The sequence below is a fragment of the Drosophila willistoni genome, chromosome 3R, assembly GCF_018902025.1.
Source record: "Drosophila willistoni isolate 14030-0811.24 chromosome 3R, UCI_dwil_1.1, whole genome shotgun sequence".
In the NCBI taxonomy this organism is placed as follows: domain Eukaryota; kingdom Metazoa; phylum Arthropoda; class Insecta; order Diptera; family Drosophilidae; genus Drosophila; species Drosophila willistoni.
In genome coordinates, this window is record NC_061086.1 from 26387321 (window position 1) to 26408098 (window position 20778).

The following is a 20778-nucleotide window of genomic DNA, read 5'->3' on the forward strand; positions in this document are numbered from 1 at the left end:
TAGTAATACCTTCATATTTGCGATAGATAGATAAGCACAGAGATTAGCGCTGTCTAATCGAAGAATTTAAAGAAAATCCAAGTGTGGTCACAGCGATAAGTAGTGTTTTTATGGCTTGTAGTTTCTAAGTTACTTACTAGAGGGCCCCCTCCTCAGTTGATTCCGCACACTTGACTGGGCAAAATGTTAAGAAATTGTCTTGGCGTAATACTAAGCGGTTGTCTGTTGCTCTCTAGCTTGGCTAGTGGACACCAAGAGCTATCCACCCTCCTACGGCAGCAGCAGAAGGATTTGCAACTCTCAAGTGTCGAAGTGGAGGCACTCAATCCATTGTATCGTGAACTGCAGGCACAGTTTGACTACTTGTATAGCCTTCAATTGCAACGTGGGGATGGCAGTGCCCAGCCAGAGGCGATGACTGAACCGCAATTGGATGATAACTATGTGCAAGTCTTTGATGAGTTTCGCAAAAAGTTCTCCATATATTTGGATGATGTGCCAACGATTGTCTACGATACCCAATTGCCCACAATAGAGGAAATAATCACCATGCCGAATAAGCATTTAAGTTCTCAGGAGATAGCCGAGTTCGAGGACTTGCAGGCCATCTTGCAGGATGTGATCGATGAGGCACAGGTGGGAATTGATAATTTGGTGGCTCGTGCCATCGATCTGGAAACAAATCTGATAACCCTTAACAAACCGAAAATTGTGATGGCAGCTATCGGAGGACTTGGCTATATGTGGAACTATTGGGGACGTGCGGCGCAAGCTGCCTACTGTAGCTATGCCCATGTGCCGCAGTTCCAAGAAGCCCTCCAAGCTGTCAGTGATGGCGTTGATTGCTACACCTACACAATGTCCCTGGTTCTTCGCATTCAGAACGAGACAGTGGCCTCTGTGAAGGAGATAAAGAAGAGCGTTCAGGGACTTGTTACCATATATAAGAAAATTGCCTCCAAACAGACAACCATGGGAAAAATCCTTTCAGGCACATTGAACGCTCTAAGTGCCATTCGTCGAGTTCACGACATTATTGCCGTGGGCCTTGGCGAATATGACTTGGTTAACAATCAACTGCCACAAGCCCTTAACAATACGGCCAACTGTGCCGTAGGTTTTGTCAATAGTATACCGCAAATGATTGAGACGGCTCAGAATCTAACTGTCTGTATAACTTATGTGAGTGCTCAGCCAGAGTACGAGTTTGTGCGCCCAGAAGAGGATCGTTATTGGAATATTGGCGCAGATCCCCCAGAAATTCCTCATGAGGATATTGTGGATGATGACGATGATGATGACTATGTTGACAATGACAATCTTGATGATGTTGACGATTATGTGGATCATCGATAAATTGAAAAAAAAAGTTACAGTAAGCTTAATTGTGGCCCTTTTCCACAACTATTGAAAATTGTGTAAATATCTTCAAATCAATTATATAAAATTGTGTCACATTAAACCTAAACCCATTTCTATTGTGACTCTTTGGAGTGATTAAGATATATAATGAGACATTCAAGTAGTAGGTGATAGTTTATAAAAACAATTCATATTGACCCCTTCAATAGGGGTTTTTTGGGTGTGAGTGGACATCGAGTGTGTAATAAATACAGTTTTGGGTTAACGACTGACAAACAGACGGATCAGGTAACTTAATTACTCTCCCGCCGCAGGATTTACATTCTAAATATTATATAGTATTATGACTAGATTCTGGACATTTGGACATTTAATATTGACTAGACGTCGCTCTCCTTGAGTTGGCGTACATATTGTTCGCTCAATGACTTGTTCAGTCCATCGTAGTTAATGGGTGAGTGGGGAGAAGCTGCCTGCGGTGTACTCTGTGATTTGTGTACATTTCGTCCGCCACTGGGCGTCCGTGGACTGGCTGGAGGGGGTGGTGGTGGTCTCTCCCCACCCAAAACCTGTGGCAAGGCAATGACATCGGCCATTAGTGTTTGCCGACAAAGCGCCGACAAGGCACTGCCAATGTGCATGGCTGTCGCAGGGGGCTCTTTGGGTTTCCTGCCACCACGACGCAATTTGGAGGCAAGTGTGGCAAATCCCAGTTTGCTTGAAATCTTTCCACTTCGGGTAACAACACGCGGCAAACTGCCCACACTCTCCTGATCTGTTGTGACTTCTTGCTGCTGCTGTGGCTGCTGATGTTCTCCACCCCGAATGCTTCCGGCACTGATGCTCTTATGAATTGGAGCCGGGTCGTGAATCGTTGTTGGTGTAGTCGGCTCCTGTCTAGGGGTTACCGGAGCACTCTGTAGGAACTGTGTCTTGGCCTGCTGCAAGCGTTGTGCTCGCTCGGATAAAGGCGTTGCCGGTCGATGATCAGTAGGGGACACAATAGAAGGAGGAAACTCAAATTGCTTTGGCTTGGTTGGTGTCAGCGAAGTGGTCTTTCCCTCTAGTTTACGTTGAATGCGAGGCAGAGTATTGTCCAGTTTGTTTGGCAACACCAACGGTTCGGGAAGTGGCATCGGAGTCTTGGCTACCATCGATCCAGAACTTGTTTTCGCTATCTTATGCTCGATATTGTTGCTCACAGTGGCACTATGGGATTTGTGCAGCGAATGCTTCTTATATAAATGAACTCTTCGGGGAGGAACTTCTGGGCAATTCGGTTGTTGTGTGGAGCGCAGCGAGCGCTTTGACTGCAGCAGACGTTGCATACTGTCACTTGCCAAGGGAAGAGGCACCGATATGGATCGACGATAGAGATTCTCACTACTCTGACACTTGCGGGGATCATCCCTGAAATGCCGTGGGGTCAAACGATCCAGGCTAATCGATTTGTATAAATTTAGAGGCCGTGGCACAGACTTTGACTTCACGTTCACCACCTCCATCATCGGTTTCTCATTGTCCTGGACACTAATGGTCGGACTCTCGAGTTCCTTTTCAATGACCGCAATGCCCTCTAATGCATTGGGCTCTGCAATAGTTGTGAATAGTTTGCGTTTGGTTTTTACAAAAACATTTGCATTGGTATTGTAATTTCGGGTGTGTGATTCCGGAAGAGGCGGCGGAACAAACCCGCCCAATTTGCTGGGAGGAACTGCAACCGGTGCTATAGATTGACTTTGCTCAATAAGCTCGCCGGGCTTAACTTTCAAAGAGCCATGAATGACTTCCAATGGGGCTGGAGTTGTTTCTTTCTCATTCGATGCCGGCTGGACAATGGGTGGGCATGACCCCAAACGGAAATCATCATCCAGAGATCGTTGTTTGAGGCGGAAATTCTTGCGTCGTAGACGACGTGGAGTCTCCAGAACACTGTGGGTCTCTGCATCGCTGCTATCGCTTTCAGTTTTGCTATTCTGCCTCGATCCCATTTTACGCAGACGCAAAAGTTTCTTCTTGGCAGCATTGACATGCGAATTGCCGGCTGCTCCCACACTGGATCGACATAGTGTTCCCGTGGTGGTACTGGTTTCCGTCTCATGTTCCATGTGTGAGGCTCCGCTTTGATCCTCTACCGCCAGCTGATCACGACTGGAATTATCGCATGTGGATTCGATCTGCTGGCCATCATCAGCCGTAATGTTAATGTCCGGAACAATGTCTCGGGGATAACGATTCGAACCGCCCTCTGCAAGAAAAGTGGGTACAAACATATGAGTAAGGATCGCCTTTGGGGGGCATCGCCAAGTGACTTTTGCTTACGTATACTTAGTTTGAGACACTGCAAGGATTCCAGCATACCCTGAATCTCTTCAAGGTACTCCATCGTACGTTCTTGCATAGTTTCCTGACAGCATGCCTCATCCAGCGGTGACTTTTGACTCTGAAAGATGGCAACATAATGAAAAGTATTGAGTTTGATTGGCCGTCGCCACCCATACCAGCTCGCACAGACGTCCCAGTTCACTTTGGACATCAGAGACGGCATTGAGCACGTTCGCCTTCATCAGATTGTTGGAGTAGTATGGATAAATATTACGTATGCTAAGCAATGTCGACTGGCAATCCCGCATAACAGCATGCTCTACCAAATCTGGCGATGCATTTTTCAGCTTTTCAAAAAGCTCATCGGCACGTTTGAGGGCCCCAAGCAATGGAGCCAAATTCGTGTGGGATTCAAAGCTTTGCACGCGTCGAGAATTGCTAAAAATTGAAAGAAAAGAATTGTATGGAGTGAACACTGCGAATAAACTGAAAAAAAATAATGGTCCTTACACGTAATCGTTGCATTGCACTTCCTCGTACTTGTATATTGGTGTCTGTTGCTCCACCAATGTATGGGCGGTGACCAGGGGCGAGGCTGTGTCGTGTATATGTTCTTCCACTTCCACCATAACCGCTTCGGGTTCATCGTATTTCTTAAACTCATGATCCGTTAGGGCATCAGTGCTATCCTTGATTTCCTTCAAATCGTTGACATGGTTCAAGGATAACGATGACGCCTGTTGTGAGATGACGTTGACGCTAGGAGACACGCTGTCCAGTGAAAGTGATCGACTTAAGGCTGGTGAATCTTCTGCAGTGGCTGTGGATGCAAAAAGAGACTTAGAAGGAACATCTTTCACAAACATTTCGTTTCGTACCTTTGTTACACTCTTTATTAATACGTCTGACATCGATGGGACAATAGCCGGGATGAAGTAGGGCAAAAGTGGAAGCCTCTGGTCCTATGCCCCTGGCCTTCTCCCATTCGTAAAGTTTACGCGTGAATTTCCTGGAAATGCCTTCGAATTTCATGACCTCACCGGCTGAGGTTTTTACTTCAATTTTCTTGGAGGTATGATCGGGTGCCACAATGGCCTTCAGGCGTGACAGTCTGCAAAGAATCATCATTGTTTATAAATAGATCTTGTAAGGGGATTTCTTCAATTTGACAAACTTCTCCTTGTCGTGAGGCTTGTGCTTGTACCAACGATCATCATCAGAGCCCCGGCGTGTGGATTGGCTGTGCTTAGAGCCACGTTTAAGTGAATCATTGTCGGAATTTGTGCCGGGCGAACACTTTAAGCGATTCCATTGCTCTAAAACGAAGAAACATCTTGAAGTTAAAGGGACTGAGATTATTTCTGCCAATCATCGACTCTCACCCATCTTTTTTTGGAACTTTTCCGGTAGATCCTTTTGATCTGGCAAAGCACACAAACCCTGACCCTCCAGTTTTAGTTGACCCAAGCTCCATAGATTCCAATCGATCTTGGGCTTAACATCGGTAGCACCACTACCACCACTAGATTGGTTCTTAGCAGTGGGACTGGTGGCAGTGTCAGAAGAGGCATAGGCATTGTAACAGCTTTGCTGCTTGGCCCGCCACTTGTGAAGCTTCTTTTTGAACTGCGGCGTTAGATTCTGTTCCAACTGTTCGGTGGACATGAGTTCATTGTGCAACAATTGTGTGGGAGAATGCTCTTCACTGCTGCGTTTCCCACTGCCACTTCCGCCACTGCCACTGCCAAACTTCACACCTATAATAATGGTTTTGATTATGGCTATAAGAGTGAGACTTTTGCATTTGAAACTTACTGCGATTTGTGGTATTTGAACGTTCAAATCCGCATTGCTTGTGCTTAAACTCCATATCTAGTTTGAGTACGAGAAGTTGATAACGTTGAAATATCTCATCATGTTCATTCTTACGATTTGGGGTTGTGGGTTCCGAAAAGTCACCACTGGAAAGATCCTCGCTCTCTGTAAAGGAAACTATCAAGTTTATGACAAGGGACGATGATGACGACGATGGCGACCAACTACTTACCGAATTCTCCAAAGAAATCCGAATGTCTAGAAGGACTACTGGGTACTGAGGAATTGCCCGGTGAATTAACGCGTCGCATGCGTGGTAAACTCTGATCTTTGGGACTCTTGAGGGGTGAATGAAGTTGGGGCAAATCACTGCATACCTGGCTAAGATTCAGCGGACTTGGCGGTAACTTTTGACGTCGAGTGCTAGTCGATTTAATCTCGGCTACGTGATCCTCCGGCAACACTTCAAAGTCGGAGAACGCCTTGGAACGACGCAGTGACTTATTTGACGATGACTTAATAGGCAGAGCCGACTTCATGCTATCCAAACGTTCATCTATGACTGACTTACGCAACTCCACCTCAAAATTGGACGCCCGTGAATCGCAACGAGTGTCGCTCTTTGAAGAATCGCGTCCTAAATAGTGGAATTAACTATGTCTTAGCGAAAATTGGTTTTAGCAAATGAATGCAAAATTTACGCATATTATGGCGACAGGTGGCATCTAGTTCATCCATGGAGCTGGCCGAAGATATGGTGCCCGGAGTGCCGCCAGTATCGCTCATAAAGTGTCCCGATGAGGAACTTATAATGCTGTCCGCTGAACTGCTTCCACCAGCAACACTTACGGGTACTTTTAGATATCTGCCAAATGCGGGGAATACTGGAATTATGTTGCAATGTCTAGTGGAGTGGAAAATACGCACCTTTCTACCTCATTGTTGACTGGTAGGAGGACATTTGATTCTTGTGCGCTTCCAGAAGGTGGTACATTGGCTCTTTCCCATTTAAATGCTGCTTTAACTTTGGTCCATTTGGACACCTTGGATTTGTTGTCGCTATATGTGCTCTGACGTCGCAACAGATAGGGTCTGGATAGAGAAGTCTTCAATGGACGTTCATTCTTTATATACATATTTATCTCGTCTTCCATCATCGATTTACTGCGCTCACGTATACTATGTAGGGGAGAGTTAGATTCGTATACACAAAAAAATTTAAATTTCGCAACTCACCGCTTAAACTTTCCCTGCTTGAATGCAGGAACAATTTCCGTGCCCAATAAAGACTCCAGCCAGGTTAGTGAGTGCTCCAGTTCGAATTCTGTATCAGATGAGGGTACAGCTGGCTGACTAATTGTGGCATCAGAATGTTCCTCCTCCTCCTTCACGACCATCGTCACATCCTTGCCATCTAGCCTAATGGGATCTTCCTTTTCGGTGTCGATAATTGTAGCCAATTTTTTCTCTAGAAATCCTTCAAGTAAAGCATAGGTGTGATTTAGTTCATCCATGGCCTCGATGGCTGAGTTTAGACGTATCTTAAGCGGCTCAATTGTTCCTCTATCTGCTCGATAAGGCTGACAGAAGAAGCAACTATGTTTTCCATGTGCACACGCCGGCAGATCCTTTTCATCGCTGAGTTTATAATTTGGCGACGCGGACAGATTGCGAGCCCGCGATGCCACAGCCGGAAATTGGAAGATATTCTCATCGGCCCGTCCGGACATGGCCGGCGGTGCCGTGGGCAAGGACTCATAGTGTAGGGCATTCACTTTTTGACGAGTTCGCCGAGGTTTCGGTGGTCCCTTATCCATGTCTCTTCTCTCATCCGCGTATTTAAGAAATGCTCAATTGAATTCGCATTTGTTTGTTTACTCGAACAGATACGCCACTAAAACATACAAGAAAAACGCACACAAGACAAGAAAATCCAAGAATTATCAAATCGAAAAGATTGTTTATAAAAGAGGAAGACAAATGTGGAACGTCCGCCACCGCCACCGCTTCCATACCCACACACACACACACACACACACTTAACGACACACACCGTCCTCCCTTCGCTATAGACAAAAGGAGGTTTATGTGAATCTGAAATGTCTTAAAGTGTAATGATTAAAATTCATTTTAATGTAAACAATAATTTTTGAAAAACAAAATTCAGCACGTTTCTCCACATGTGCAAAAGTTTTGAAAAATATTCTAAAAATATTTACGCGTGCGACCATTTAAGCGAAACGAAGAATCAAAAATCAAATACAAATGCACTTCCACTGAATCCAAAAAACACAAAGAAAAACAAAACCGAAATCAAAATAAATAGAAACAATGCCGCAAACTATTTTTAAAATGCTGACACTCATTTTCGATTCGCCTGCCCATTGTGAGAGCCACTGCCACTGGCTGCCTCCCACAAGCACACACACTTCCTTTATTTAATATTATTTGATTTTCTATTTAGGTTACACGCAATTAATATTTCCAATTTATGCCAAAGTGCACACAGCAGCAGCAGAAGCGAGTGGGGGAGGTGTGATGCGATGGATTTTCGTATCTGTATCTGTATCCGTGTCTCTATTTGTATCTGTCTGTATTGGAACCTCATTACTTTCACTAGGCATTTCGCCACTTGTCCGAATGTTATATCGAGAAATGTTGCCACACATTGAGTAAGCACACAATACACATTTTTCTTTATATTCTTTTTCCTGACCGAAAAAAGTTTAAATTGTTTTCATTAGTTTATATCTCAAGGTTCTTAGGGCTATATTCTTAGTAACACTCGTTTGCAACATAATTAAGAAGAATAAAAGGTTATTACTTGCACTTTTCGAGTGTGCACACAAATTCTTTTCGCCCCACCACCGCTGTTCACTCACTCTTTTTGTGTTTTTAGTCTATATAGAATCTTATTGTAAGTATTTTTTGCGATTTTTCACATTTGAATACCGTGGCGTGCCGTTCGTTGTCGAAGCTATAGCTATTCTGAGTCAAAAAACATTTTTTCGTACGCATCAGAAAAAATTGAGATTTATATTTAGAGAGAATGAAAGAGGGAGACTGAATGTATAAATGTTCTCTTTGGGGCATTTTCATATGCTCTTTGTAAGCATAAAAGTTCAAAGCACTTTATATAGTCAAATTAAAACAGATTGACCAATTTTCAAATTCATTTACTATTACAAAGTTGAATGAGCTTAAATTATAGCTTCCGCGTACATTTGTCGCTCCTGTTTTCTGTAATTGATTCCAATTTTTAACGTTTTTATTGCCCAGTTTTGCCTTTAAGAGTTCGAATATTCATACAATTTTAATTCCCCCAAAATGGAAATGTAGAAATATAAAATTTGAATGTCAGTTACATTTTCTAAAATAACGGTAGCTTTTGAACTGGTTCGTTTTTTTAAATATGTCTTTCTTTTTTAAACTAGTTCTAAGGCTTACGCGCTGAGTTGCCAGTTGCGGGAAAATCTTGAAATATTTGATTTTTTACCAGATTGGCAACACTCCGCCTCGCAAGTTAGTTATGCAAAGGTGGATTTTGTTGTTTTTAATATATTTGTGACTGAAATGCAATCTTTATTATCGTCAATACGGGCTCTAGCGGTGCGGCAGCATCCCGGCGATGCCCTGAGGTGTTTGCACCTAACTGCAGTCACGGAAGCGGCTCGTAAGGGAACTCGAGAAAAGGCACGCAAGAAGAAGGTTAAGGTGGAAGTGAAGAAGGTGGGATTTATTCCGCACAATCAGCGCGACAATAAGTAAGTACATACATATGATATTTTTTTATGACCAAGGAGTGCAACAAATTAAATATTTTTTTACACAGGATTAATGTAAAACGGGCCGACAAGCATGTGGACGATTCGTGGAAACAGGTGCCCAAAGACGATGTCTATGTGGGGCGATATTACCGGTGGACTGTCTACTCTGTAGCCGAAGCAATCCAGTGCCATCGTGAGACACATCATCCGAGCATGTACAATGTGCCCAATGCGCCGCTAAATGTGGAAATCGAATTGAACATGCAGGGTGAGAAGGCTACCCGCTTTGTGGATAACTTTCAGCGCATGGCTATGATTCCACACAAGTTTGCCCATGGCGAGGAGCGCAAGATCATTGTGTTCACCAAGGGCAATGTAAGTATCTTACCTGTTTTAGTGAAATTCGAATACCAAAACCCCCTTTGATTGTAGAACGAAATTATTGAAGCACGTGAAGCAGGAGCCTCGCTTGTTGGCGGTGTAGAGCTTATCAAGGACATCACAGCTGGTGAACTATTGCTGTCCGACTATCAGTACTTTATTGCGCATCCCAATATCCTTGCTGAACTGATAGCCCTACGTGGTCTAATGAAACGCAAGTTTCCCAATCCCAAAAGCGAAACTCTCGGCACAAATCTGGCCGAGATGATTACTAAGTTCTCCAATGGCATTAGTTACAGTGCATCAAAAGATGAATACCAACAGAACTTTGGACTAATCTCCGCTTGCGTTGGCACTTTGGACATGGATGGCCAACAATTGGAGGAGAATATACGTTATCTCCTGCAAGATGTGGACACAATGAGACCCAAACGTGAAGGACGTTTCATAAATCGTGTCCTGCTCAAGAGTCCTCCCAGCAGCGAGCAGCTTAAAATTGATCCCTTTGTCTATGTGCCCGAGCTGTGGGATAAGAGTACGATGAAGCCAAAACGTGAACCCAGTGGCAAGAAAGTAGAGGCGGAGGAACAAGATCAAGCAGTGGCTCAACAGGCTTCGAATTAGCGAAAATGGTTAAATATATATTTGTATTGTTGATGGATCCTGTTTGTGCATTCTTTGAGCTAAGATCTAGAGAGTCTTATGGAGTAAAATTCACTTTGGCTTTCAAGCTTGTCAAGCTTTCTGTGGGGCTGCATTTCGCTGCTGATGGTGGCGCAACATTTCCAGCTGTTTGACCCTAGTGTAGGCGGCGCTAGCTACCAATACAACTACATTGGAAGTCCACCAAAGTGCCGAACGAACATCATGATAATACTGGGTAGCGATTACAGTCTGAGCACAAGCCTTAGCCGTGCCCGAGATGTTATGCGTTAGTGGGGAGGTGACCTAAAAAAATTAGAGATAAACTTAGGGTGTGATAAAGGTTTTTCGGAAGACCTGTGACTCACTTGAATTTCAAGGGCTGTAACAAAGCCAATGGCAAAGCCACAAATACCACTCAGCGTCATGGCAGCCCAGAACCAGGCTGCCCACATATGAGGATATGTTATAATCGTTTCCAGCTCACCGTTAAGTATAATTAAAGGCAGGAATAGAATTGTGGAATACAGGTTATTATAATAGCTGAGCAGCCATACTTCCTGGTTGACATAAGATAGGGATTTCTTTGTCTGAATGGAGTACATTGCCAGGGCCAATGAGCTGAGAACTCCGTATACAGTGCCACGCCAAGAAAACACTTCTGTCAAGCTCTCCTGATCGACTCCAAGCCAGAAACCCACCACAATGGCTCCGCAGCAGAGCATGCATTTGAAACTAGTGCGTTGCCTGTTGGCGGAGTAAGGATGTGAAATATTTTTGAGTTAAACTAACCATGACGCATTACTTGCCTTAGAAGCAACCATGATAAAACCACACTGAACACTGTTGTCAGGGAACGGCCAATGTAGTAGAAAGCTACGGTTACATTGTGTAGCGATAGATTATTAGCTCCTATCATTAGAGTGTACAGAACCGACAGCGGCAGAATTTTTCGGAATGTGTCAATCTCCAAGGGGTTCCCATCGGGAAAAGTTATGACACTAGGATATTTTCGGCTCAGCCGACACGCTGTATAACAGATGATGGTAGAGATGACGCACTGAAACCAGGACATGAACAGAGGTGCTCCCAAATTGACTGTGTCGCTGCTTAGCAGATGTTTATTCACGAATACTGTTAATATTGAGGTGCACCTGTGCGTAGCAATATGTTGTTAAAAACGCGTCCACCATAGTCCCAGCTTCGAGTCTTTCTTACCAATATAATGCAACTACAAAGAATATCTTTAAATATTTGTTGACCAGCCGGTTGTGCTCTTCCAGATTTTTATACATCTTGTCGTGCTTTTCGTTACCCCGATTTGTGCTTTTGTTGCGACAATATTCTTAATTACACGTACATACAAATGTGTATTGTGTCGACCGGTCGATCAGCTGTTTGTGCAGCAATGTAACCCTAGACAACAAAAGGCACAGTGGTCCTTAAACATACAATAATTAATCAAAAGTTTTTAGTTTTTAAATTGCAACAGACAATTCTGGAGCTCTTTAAAACCTACAAATAGGATAACAATTGCGGTTTTATTTATAACTCAAATTTTTTCCATACAATATTTGTTAATTTTCGTTTTTAGTATTTTCTTTATGATTTGTCTGCTGCTTTTATTCAATGATGCAAGAGTTGTGTGTGCTGATTTTTATTTTATATTATTAAAGGTTATTTTTACTCCGGTCACTTTGGTTTACTTGTCCCATTCGCGGAACTCGGTTCCTTCTGGCGGCTTAATGGGCACTTTATCCTGAGAAACTTCATTCCAGTTGGTGCTGAGCACGGTGCCGCCGGACTCCGTAAATGATTTGTTCATGGCCATTTGCACCTCCGGTGTGGAGGTGCTGTAGATCTTTTTGAATAATTGATTGAGAGCCGCTTCACCTTTGGCTTCTTTTTCATCGATCTTTTCCTCCTCCTTGACCAAAAGGTCCCAGTTCTTTGTTTGCAGTGCTGGTGGTGCAGTTGCGGCCACAGTTTCCTTCAGCTCGAGGCTCTCCCAACGCAAGCCAGTCTCCTTGGCCAGAGTAATTTCAACTTTTGATGGATAGGCTTTGTGTGAAGAACGCTCAACCACAATAGGATGAAGCAGTGGAAGCAACAACTCATAGCCATCGGCCGTCAGATGTATTTTTTGTGACTCAATTTTGACGTCATAGTTCTTCTGGGCAGCGTTCTTTAGCAAAACAGTGATAACCACTTTGGACTCTGATTGATACCAATCGTGGCGCACAGACATATTGATCTGTATAAAGTTATATATTTTTACAAATTTAATTTCAATTTTAGTTTTTGAGTTGCTGGGAGTTGCTCATCTGACGCTTTGTTATTGTTTCTGTCCAGTAGAGCTGGGAAAACCATCGATGGCACCATCGATATTATCGATGGAACCGATGGAGTGCGATAAATCGATGGAAATTTTTCGATGTCGATATATCGAATTTCTTTTTGGGTCCAACATGGGTGTAAGTAAATTGCAATATATTGTTTTTTCTGCCTTTCTTTACATACAGGTCTACTTACTTTTATTCTATTAGAGTACCTTTTTAACCCTGGCAGTTCCTCTTGTAAATTGGACAAGTTTTTGTAAGGTTTTTTTTGTTTTTTTTTTTTTTTTTTTTTTTTTTTATAAATAAAAACCTCTTATTAGCAGTAAGTTTGGAAATCGCCCATTGTTTTGTTGTCCTTAAAGAGTTTTTTGTTTTCGTTTTTTGGACTTAGGACGTCACTCTTTTGTTTTTATCTTGAAACTATACATTTTGTTTTTTTATTTAAGAACATTTCAGAAATTACAAGCCAAGTCTTTTTTATATATTTTCGGTTGAATTAATTTATAAAGGGCTAACTTATAGTAGTTAAATTATACGCTAGATAATTCGTATCGATGATTATAGACATATGAATATTTGAAACTGTGTAATATTGAAAAACGACACCAAAATATATATGTTGAATAACTTGTTTAAATATTCGATGGTACCATCGATAGTATCGATGGTTTTTTCCATCGATGGAAAAAATATCGAGTGGAGCAACCATCGATGGATTCCCAGCTCTACTGTCCAGGCCATCACCCTAGTGATGACAGTTTAGTAACTATCGCAGGAAAGAGCTTTGCCAGACTTTGTCCACCTCACGTTATCGTTATCGATCTAGAACTCAGTTTAAAAATTACAAAACTCTCACAAGTCAGTTGCTATATTAAAAGGGATGTATCAATTTTAATTGACGGTTTTAGTTCTATATTTATTGACTATAAGCCTAAAATCTATTCGGGAAAACCGAAAATCTTAACATTGCCGGCATCGCGGCGTCTGTCACTCTCCTTCTCGTCGCAGGCATAGGCCAGCAGATATTGTTTTGGATGCCAGGCCACTGTGAAGGTGGATGCTTCAACACGTATATCCGTGACACGTTCGCCGGTTTCCGTAAAGGCAATGTCTATCAGGGAATCTTCGCTGGCCGATGCTATTAGTCGTTCATCATGGCTAAAGGAGATGGTGCGAACAGGCCATTCTAGGCGACTTATCATTCGTAAGCAGGATAATTCGTTGGCATCCCAAAGTGATACCTGAGCATCTGCTGAGCCTGTGGCAAAATATTTGCCTGCAGAAACAATATAAATTAAGAAAAATTTTTCATAATTCTAAAAACATTAGTTAAATAATTTATGTCTCAACCTGTGGGTCCAAACTCAATGCAAATGCAGTTGGCAGGGTGTGCTTTTAGTGTAATCTGGTGCTCCAGGCTTGGATAATTAAGTACATGCATACAGCCCAAGCCATTGGTGAGAAAAAACAAGTCATTCGTATTATTCCACGATATTTCATTGACCTCAAAGCTAAATGGTTCCTCGACGCGAATTTTGTTGGTGCGTGTATCAATGAACGTAATGAGATCCTCTTTGTTGCCCACAGCAATTGTTTTGCCATCAGGAGACCAGGCAATATTGATATTTTCGCCTTTGGTATTCGTTACCGAAACACATTTACCTAACCGAATGTCCCAGATACGTACAGTCTTATCCCCACTGGCTGTTGCAAACAGATCTAAATGCGTTTCGTGTTATAAAACAAAATATAGTTTACTTGCGATGGTTTGCCGAAAATTACTTACCTGGATTGGTCTTATGCCAGCACAGCTGATCGACTGACGCAGTGTGTCCACGGTAGATGCCGCCTTTGACAAAGCGGTCTCGCTCCAGCGAATACACAGCCACACTCTTGTCAAATGAACCGGATGCAAGGTGGCGGCCATCAGCGTTCCAGCAAACCGAGTGAACCTGCCAGGGAAAGAAAATTTGTAAAAAGGGAACGCTTGTCTGGTAAATTACATTAAATTTGATTACCTTGGACATATGTGCCCGCTGCTCACGTATTTTGCTGTGACCGCGAAAGTGGGCTTTGAGATCCTCAAAAATTTGATCCGTCCGGCTCATAATATGCATATTTTATTAAAACACAATTTTGTTTACTAGAAATGCCGGACGCAGCGTTGCCGGAATCTAATAAATGATGTTATTTATGAGTTATCGGCAACTATCGGTGTATCGGATCAATCGATAGTCTGTAGCAGTTTAAAAAGGTAGCGGAGTTTAAATAGCGATGGATAACTCAAAATTTATTTTCGTTCTACAAGAATTTAATAACAATTAACAATTCAAGAGGCATAACATTAAGTGGAAAATGTTTGGAACTTTCAATTCAAAGCCCAACTTGGTAAACCGCAAACGCATTGGCCTATTTGCTCCTTAAGGTCGTCCACTTTGGAAAGTAGTTGTTGACATAGCTGGGACCTATCAGGGCAATTCTTGCAAGGAGCACCACCGGGACCGCATAACTCGTCAACACATGAGCATGGTGGTAGTGCTAGCCCAGGACGATTGGCCTCAACATAGCCAATTATGACGATGCACACTGTAAGACATTTGTAATAAGAAGCTCTCTGGTTTAATTATAGATGCTTACCAATAATTGATACAATCAGAAATTTCATATTGAAGTTTTGTTACGGATTACTGTGGGACTGCACAGGACAATGGAAAGTGACCAAGTGATAGCTTTCTTAAAGTTAGCATCTCCTTTTATAGCGGTTTATCTTTTTAAGATTCTGCCATTGTTCTCTCCATTGTGTTGCAATTGTGCAAACAAGTTTTAAAAATACATTTATTGTTTTAGTAAATAAAACACAAACCATCTTCTCGTCAGAACGTATGTTTGAAATGCTGACTGGATATAAATGAATGTAGTCCGATCTTAATATAAAGTTCTATATTTAAAAATAAACGAAAACTTTCCATTCAGGGGAAGCAAGTCAACTTCACCTAGGCAAAAATCCGGGCCTTGGCCTTTTGAACTTCGAATATTTTTATGCGTTTTAAAATCTTTTATATAGCTTGCGAGCTCTAATTTGCTATTATCGGACCTTAGCAATGAAGAGGTTTAATCAATTACTAATCAATTTGACCATGGCTCGGCACTCACTTTCCTCGACTGGCCCAAGGTTGCGGCAGTCTCAGATGTGGAACAAACATATTTTCATCTCATTCATAATTTGAGAATCAGCGTGAAATGGTTGTCTGTTCAATTATGCAAAGTTCTCTTTTAATTCTCATTTTGCTTGTATTTGGTTGTGTACAAAGCAGAACTGTATTGGATCAACTTTTCCAAGGAAATAATTATTATAATAATGATTACAATTTTTCCCCGACATATTCATCGCATTCTGGCTATTATGGAAGCGGTTATAGACCAGCCCAGACGAGGGCTCGACCACAAGAAAATCAGCGTTCATACAAAGATATTTGTCGGCTAGTCAACACAAATGGCTTCACAAATCCCGGTGGCGTGCCCAGATGTCCTTACTAAATACATATGTATATTTATACGATATCATACAATTAGCATTTACACTTGGAAATTTCCATACAAATTGTAAGATCAAAATAAAGAGATGCAACTAACAAGTAGTAACCGAGTGCCTAGCATTAATATTTACTATGTCCATGGTTTTAAAGGCTCCATGCTGCCTGATCCTTGTTCCTAACAAACCGGCTACCAACTAAAATAGTCGCTTCTGGACAATGTAGAATACACAGGCAAGAAATAGGAGAAATGCAAAAAATATAAAAGAATTTTGTCAGTCGAAAGTGGGCTTTGAGGTCCTCAAAAATTTGATCCGTTCGGCTCATAATATGCATATTTTATGCGGTTATTAAAACACAATTTTGTTTACTAGAAATGCCGGACGCAGCGTTGCCGGAATCTAATAAATGATGTTATTTATGAGTTATCGGCAACTATCGGTGTATCGGATCAATCGATAGTCTGTAGCAGTTTAAAAAGGTAGCGGAGTTTAAATAGCGATGGATAACTCAAAATTTATTTTCGTATTACAAGAATTTAATAACAATTAACAATTCAAGAGGCATAACATTAAGTGGAAAATGTTTGGAACTTTCAATTCAAAGCCCAACTTGGTAAACCGCAAACGCATTGGCCTATTTGATCCTTAAGGTTGTCCAATTTGGAGAGTAGTTGTTGACATAGCTGGGACCTATCAGGGCAATTCTTGCAAGGAACACCACCGGGACCGCATCTCGGGGAAACACATGAGCATGGTGGTGGTGCTAGCCCAGGACGATTGGCCTCAACATAGCCAATTATGACGATGCACACTGTAAGACATTTGTAATAAAAAGCTCTCTGGTTTAATTATAGATGCTTACCAATAATTGATACAATCAGAAATTTCATATTGAAGTTTGGTTACTGATTACTGTGGGACTACTCAGGACAATGGAAAGTGACCAAGTGATAGCTTTCTTGAAGTTAACATCTCCTTTTATAGCGGTTTATCTTTTTAAGATTCTGCCATTGTTCTCTCCATTGTATTGCAATTGTGCAAACAATTTTTAAAAATACATTTATTAATTTTTTAGTGAATAAAACAAACACCATCTTCTCGTCAGAACGTATGTTTGAAATGCTGACTGCAAATAAATTAATGTGGTCCGATCTTAATATAAAGTTCTATATTTAAAATTAAACGAAAACTTTCCATTCAGGGGAAGCAAGTCAACATCACCTAGGCAAAAATCCGGCCCTTAGCCTTTTGAACTTCGAAAATTTTTATGCGTTTTAAAATCTTTTATATAGCTTGCGAGCTCTAATTTGCTATTAATTGGATAGACTTCGAATCTCTTATCAGTTTCAGTTGCTAATTAATTTGACCATGGCTCGGGACACACTTTCCTCAACTCTCAAAAGTGGAACAAACATATTTTCATTTCATTAATAATTTGAGATTCAGCATGAAATGGTTGTCTGTTCAATTATGAAAAGTTCTCTTTTAATTCTCATTTTGCTTGTATTTGGTTGTGTACAAAGCAGAACTGTATTGGATCAACTTTTCCAAGGAAATAATTATTATAATGATTACATTTTTCCTCCGACATATTCATCGCATTCTGGCTATTATGGAAGCGCTTATAGACCAGCCCAGACGAGGGCTCGACCACAGGAAAATCAGCGTTCATACAAAGATATAGATAGATAGATAACACAAATGGCTTCAGAAATCCCGGTGGCGTGCCCAGATGTCCTTATTAAATACATATATTTATACGAAATCATACAATTAGCATTTACATTTGAAAATTTCCATACAAATTTTAAGATCAAAATAAAGAGGTGCAACTAACAAGTAGTAACCGAGTGCCTAGCATTAATATTTACTATGTCCATAGTTTTAAAGGCTCCATGCTGCCTGATCCTTATTCCTAACATACGGGCTACTAACTAAAATAGTCGCTTCTGGACAATGTAGAATACACAGGCAAGAAATAGGAAAAATGCAAAAAATAAGAGCATTTTGTCCGTCCACTCCCGTCTGCCGTATTTCTTCAGCAACTTGCCGGACATTGTAATGCTTCCTGCGGTGTTTTGCAGCTCATCACTGGTAGCCTCAACATTTTGGGAAGAAGCCACTAATGTCTCCAAAGTAATGGCACTCTTCTGTGTTGTCTCTGACAGATGCCGTGATATGGCCAGCATTTTTTCAGTCACATCATTTTCTTGCGACACCAGACTACCACGATTATGACGGGCTCCTGCGGTGGGGCGCTGTCGCAGATCACTCTCGCCCGTTATAGCCATGAGCTCTTCGCGGTTGGCCTTTTCGATTTCCAGCATAGTAGAGACGTTAGCCTTTCGAAACGCTTGCAATGTTTTTGAGAATTGATCTCGATGCGTGTCTACTTCCTTGGCCAACGCCGGGTCCGCCATGTCCCGGGACCAGTCATCCAAACGCTCAATGTTTTTGCGTATAGCCGACAGCTTGGCACGACCAGCCTCATTTAGTTCCTCTAGTTCACTCAAAGATGTTCGGCTATTTAGAATATCCTGAAAACGATTAATTTTACAGCTTAGACTTTAACAAAAATCCTGGATAAATTCTTACTCACCTGAATAATGGCTTTGGCTTGTAGGTTATTATCTATTAACTCCTGCCGTATGGTCTGGAGTGTAAACTTATCCTTGTCCATGTCGGTAGAACAAAGTATCTTTCATATAAAGGGAACTGAAATAACAAAGGCTGCTATTATTATTTATTATTTTTAACTTACTATTTCCGTATATTTAGCCTACGTCACCGCTGGGAATGTGATAAAACGGCCGTTTTACATACCGGCCAACACCTTATTTGAACGAGTGTTATTGTTCGAAAAACAACAATATGACACTTACCCGGATGCTTCTGAGCTCAGATCAGTATTTGCGCTCCTTTTTTGGCACAGGTACAAAACATAAAATATATTCCCAAATAATTTTTTGAAGATTTGCTAGGGATGGCAAATTCCACGACTGCTCCATCCCTGTACTGCACGACGTAAAGAAACACATAACCGTACACGTAAACACGTATATTAGCGACTGCTGAACACTCTTTCGTTTCAAACCCACATACGTGATAGAATTGTATATTATACTAAATGATAATAAACACTAATAATAATAATAATAATAAGTACTAAATGCTGTAAATAGTCAAATCCTCCCACGATACCCTATGTCCAAAGCACTATCGATAGTATCGATACCCGATAGATCGATACGTCTTTCAGAAGCAGTGTTGGGCAATTTTAGTAGCCGTGGTGTTGCCAGATGTTCGTCTTAAAAGTTCGTTAACAATTGGCACTTCATTTTTGTTTCGAAATAAGACAAGTTTTTTCGTTCTGTTTTACCTAACAAGATGAATATAAATATAATATACCAGTTATGTTTTGTTAAAGTTTTTAAAATAAACATCACAAATAAATCAGAAAGCTGAGGTAAGTTTACTTTCGGATTTAGGTCTAACTAGCTAGTCCGAAGGATCAGGAAAGGGGTGGTAAATTTGAAATGATTCTCAGCAATAAACTATTTTCAAGGTTCAAGATTGCATCTTGAAAATCCTTTTCAAGTTAACATCTTAAGCCATTATAAGGACGATCCAGATGTTATCTTAAAAAAAATTAAATTTTGTGCGGCAAGGTATGTGCATTTAACTTTTTTTTATACCTAGAAAATACCTTACAAAAAATGATATCTTAAGATAAAGGCTTCATTTCAATTATATTTTTATTGTATTTATTTTATGCAATGTTATAATTCTGTGTATTTCTTTGTCAGTCATTCTGTTTTTGTATGCATTTTACCGATTTCTTTTTGTTTTCTCGTTTCTTCTTCTCATAAATAAAAAAATCTAACATAAAACAAAGCAATTCTTTTTAACAATCACTGCCGCTACATATACATACATGTTACATTTGTTGTTATATATATATATATATATAAGTGGGCGCAGGTCGATTACTGCGCCGCGATTACATGATCATATACATACATATTCCTTGTCTATATATATACGGGATGTGTGTCTATGTGTTTCTGTGGTGTGTTTAATTTGTATATATATGTGTGTCTGTGTGTATGTGTATATATTTATATATATGTATATATATTAGATAACAATGATATTAAGCCTAAATAGATGTAAGTTTCGTACTGATACAAACTTGTCCCCCCCTAATTCTGTCCACATATTCCATTCTATTCCACTCTGATCATTCAACTATTACGTTACATGCATTAACTATTTGTTACCTAACTGTACTTTGCCCAATGCCTGCTTAATATATCAATTATAGTACATATACATAACATTAATTGGTATTCTTTACTAATATTGTATTTTTTTAATTGGATTTGGTTTTGGTTTTTGGTTTTCTGATCTGATCTGAAGAAGAATTTTGCAGGGTCTTAATTATCTCATTTCCGTTTCCGTTGTGCAAGGCATAAAAATGTAAATAGTCAATTGAAATAATTTGTAATAATTTTCTTAAGTTTCTCTGTGGTTTACTTCTTGTTTTTGTTTTTTAAATGCAAATGTTTTTTTTTTCTTTTGGTTTTCTTGTGCAGCATTAACATTGTGATAG

The 20778-nt window shown here is 40.8% G+C and overlaps 9 protein-coding genes across 14 annotated transcripts; 2 read left to right on the forward strand and 7 right to left on the reverse strand.

The window, feature by feature from the left end:
• The first annotated feature begins 182 nt into the window (after positions 1-182).
• Positions 183-1455, forward strand: LOC6648057. The gene has a single exon (XM_002069746.4). The coding sequence runs from the start codon at positions 184-186 to the stop codon at positions 1354-1356; it is 1173 nt and encodes a 390-aa protein (XP_002069782.3). The 5' UTR covers position 183; the 3' UTR covers positions 1357-1455.
• Positions 1456-1523: 68 nt separating this feature from the next.
• LOC6648056 lies at positions 1524-8395 on the reverse strand. Of its 5 annotated transcripts, none has more exons than XM_023178452.2 (14): positions 8327-8394; positions 6739-7396; positions 6430-6681; positions 6204-6367; positions 5735-6139; positions 5617-5679; positions 5503-5559; positions 5070-5444; positions 4862-5003; positions 4566-4798; positions 4198-4507; positions 3864-4125; positions 3685-3805; positions 1524-3610 (listed from the first exon to the last, which is right to left on the reverse strand). In XM_023178452.2, exons 2-14 carry the CDS (start codon positions 7317-7319, stop codon positions 1743-1745), a joined length of 4833 nt encoding a protein of 1610 aa, XP_023034220.1. In that variant the 5' UTR covers positions 7320-7396; positions 8327-8394; the 3' UTR covers positions 1524-1742. The 5 variants fall into 5 exon arrangements, with proteins under 5 accessions (XP_023034220.1, XP_002069781.2, XP_046869660.1 ...); XM_002069745.4 differs by having other exon boundaries at positions 5617-5667; positions 8327-8393; XM_047013704.1 differs by having other exon boundaries at positions 5503-5679; positions 8327-8395.
• A 608-nt stretch (positions 8396-9003) lies between these two features.
• Positions 9004-10311, forward strand: LOC6647355 (50S ribosomal protein L1). The gene is made up of 3 exons (XM_002069744.4): positions 9004-9266; positions 9335-9644; positions 9702-10311. Exons 1-3 carry the CDS (start codon positions 9076-9078, stop codon positions 10272-10274), a joined length of 1074 nt encoding a protein of 357 aa, XP_002069780.1. The 5' UTR covers positions 9004-9075; the 3' UTR covers positions 10275-10311.
• On the reverse strand, positions 10271-11686 carry LOC6647354 (GDP-fucose transporter 1). The gene is made up of 4 exons (XM_002069743.4): positions 11511-11686; positions 11102-11446; positions 10661-11039; positions 10271-10598 (listed from the first exon to the last, which is right to left on the reverse strand). Exons 1-4 carry the CDS (start codon positions 11585-11587, stop codon positions 10386-10388), a joined length of 1014 nt encoding a protein of 337 aa, XP_002069779.1. The 5' UTR covers positions 11588-11686; the 3' UTR covers positions 10271-10385.
• A 128-nt stretch (positions 11687-11814) lies between these two features.
• Positions 11815-12649, reverse strand: LOC6647353 (protein SGT1 homolog). The gene has a single exon (XM_002069742.4). The coding sequence runs from the start codon at positions 12538-12540 to the stop codon at positions 11995-11997; it is 546 nt and encodes a 181-aa protein (XP_002069778.1). The 5' UTR covers positions 12541-12649; the 3' UTR covers positions 11815-11994.
• Positions 12650-13494: 845 nt separating this feature from the next.
• On the reverse strand, positions 13495-14806 carry LOC6647352 (THO complex subunit 3). The gene is made up of 4 exons (XM_002069741.4): positions 14650-14806; positions 14418-14583; positions 13982-14350; positions 13495-13907 (listed from the first exon to the last, which is right to left on the reverse strand). Exons 1-4 carry the CDS (start codon positions 14746-14748, stop codon positions 13570-13572), a joined length of 972 nt encoding a protein of 323 aa, XP_002069777.2. The 5' UTR covers positions 14749-14806; the 3' UTR covers positions 13495-13569.
• A 108-nt stretch (positions 14807-14914) lies between these two features.
• On the reverse strand, positions 14915-15304 carry LOC124462140 (salivary glue protein Sgs-7-like). Its single transcript, XM_047013709.1, has 2 exons — positions 15269-15304; positions 14915-15217 (listed from the first exon to the last, which is right to left on the reverse strand). The coding sequence occupies exons 1-2, from the start codon at positions 15294-15296 to the stop codon at positions 15000-15002; spliced, it is 246 nt and encodes an 81-aa protein (XP_046869665.1). The 5' UTR covers positions 15297-15304; the 3' UTR covers positions 14915-14999.
• A 1366-nt stretch (positions 15305-16670) lies between these two features.
• LOC124462139 (salivary glue protein Sgs-7-like) lies at positions 16671-17189 on the reverse strand. The gene is made up of 2 exons (XM_047013707.1): positions 17029-17189; positions 16671-16977 (listed from the first exon to the last, which is right to left on the reverse strand). Exons 1-2 carry the CDS (start codon positions 17054-17056, stop codon positions 16760-16762), a joined length of 246 nt encoding a protein of 81 aa, XP_046869663.1. The 5' UTR covers positions 17057-17189; the 3' UTR covers positions 16671-16759.
• Positions 17190-17872: 683 nt separating this feature from the next.
• LOC6647351 (vesicle transport protein SEC20) lies at positions 17873-19170 on the reverse strand. Of its 2 annotated transcripts, none has more exons than XM_002069740.4 (3): positions 19049-19170; positions 18766-18881; positions 17873-18703 (listed from the first exon to the last, which is right to left on the reverse strand). In XM_002069740.4, the coding sequence occupies exons 2-3, from the start codon at positions 18844-18846 to the stop codon at positions 18101-18103; spliced, it is 684 nt and encodes a 227-aa protein (XP_002069776.1). In that variant the 5' UTR covers positions 18847-18881; positions 19049-19170; the 3' UTR covers positions 17873-18100. The 2 variants fall into 2 exon arrangements, with proteins under 2 accessions (XP_002069776.1, XP_046869662.1); XM_047013706.1 differs by lacking the exon at positions 19049-19170 and adding an exon at positions 18928-18946 and having other exon boundaries at positions 18766-18864.
• Positions 19171-20778: the final 1608 nt, after the last annotated feature.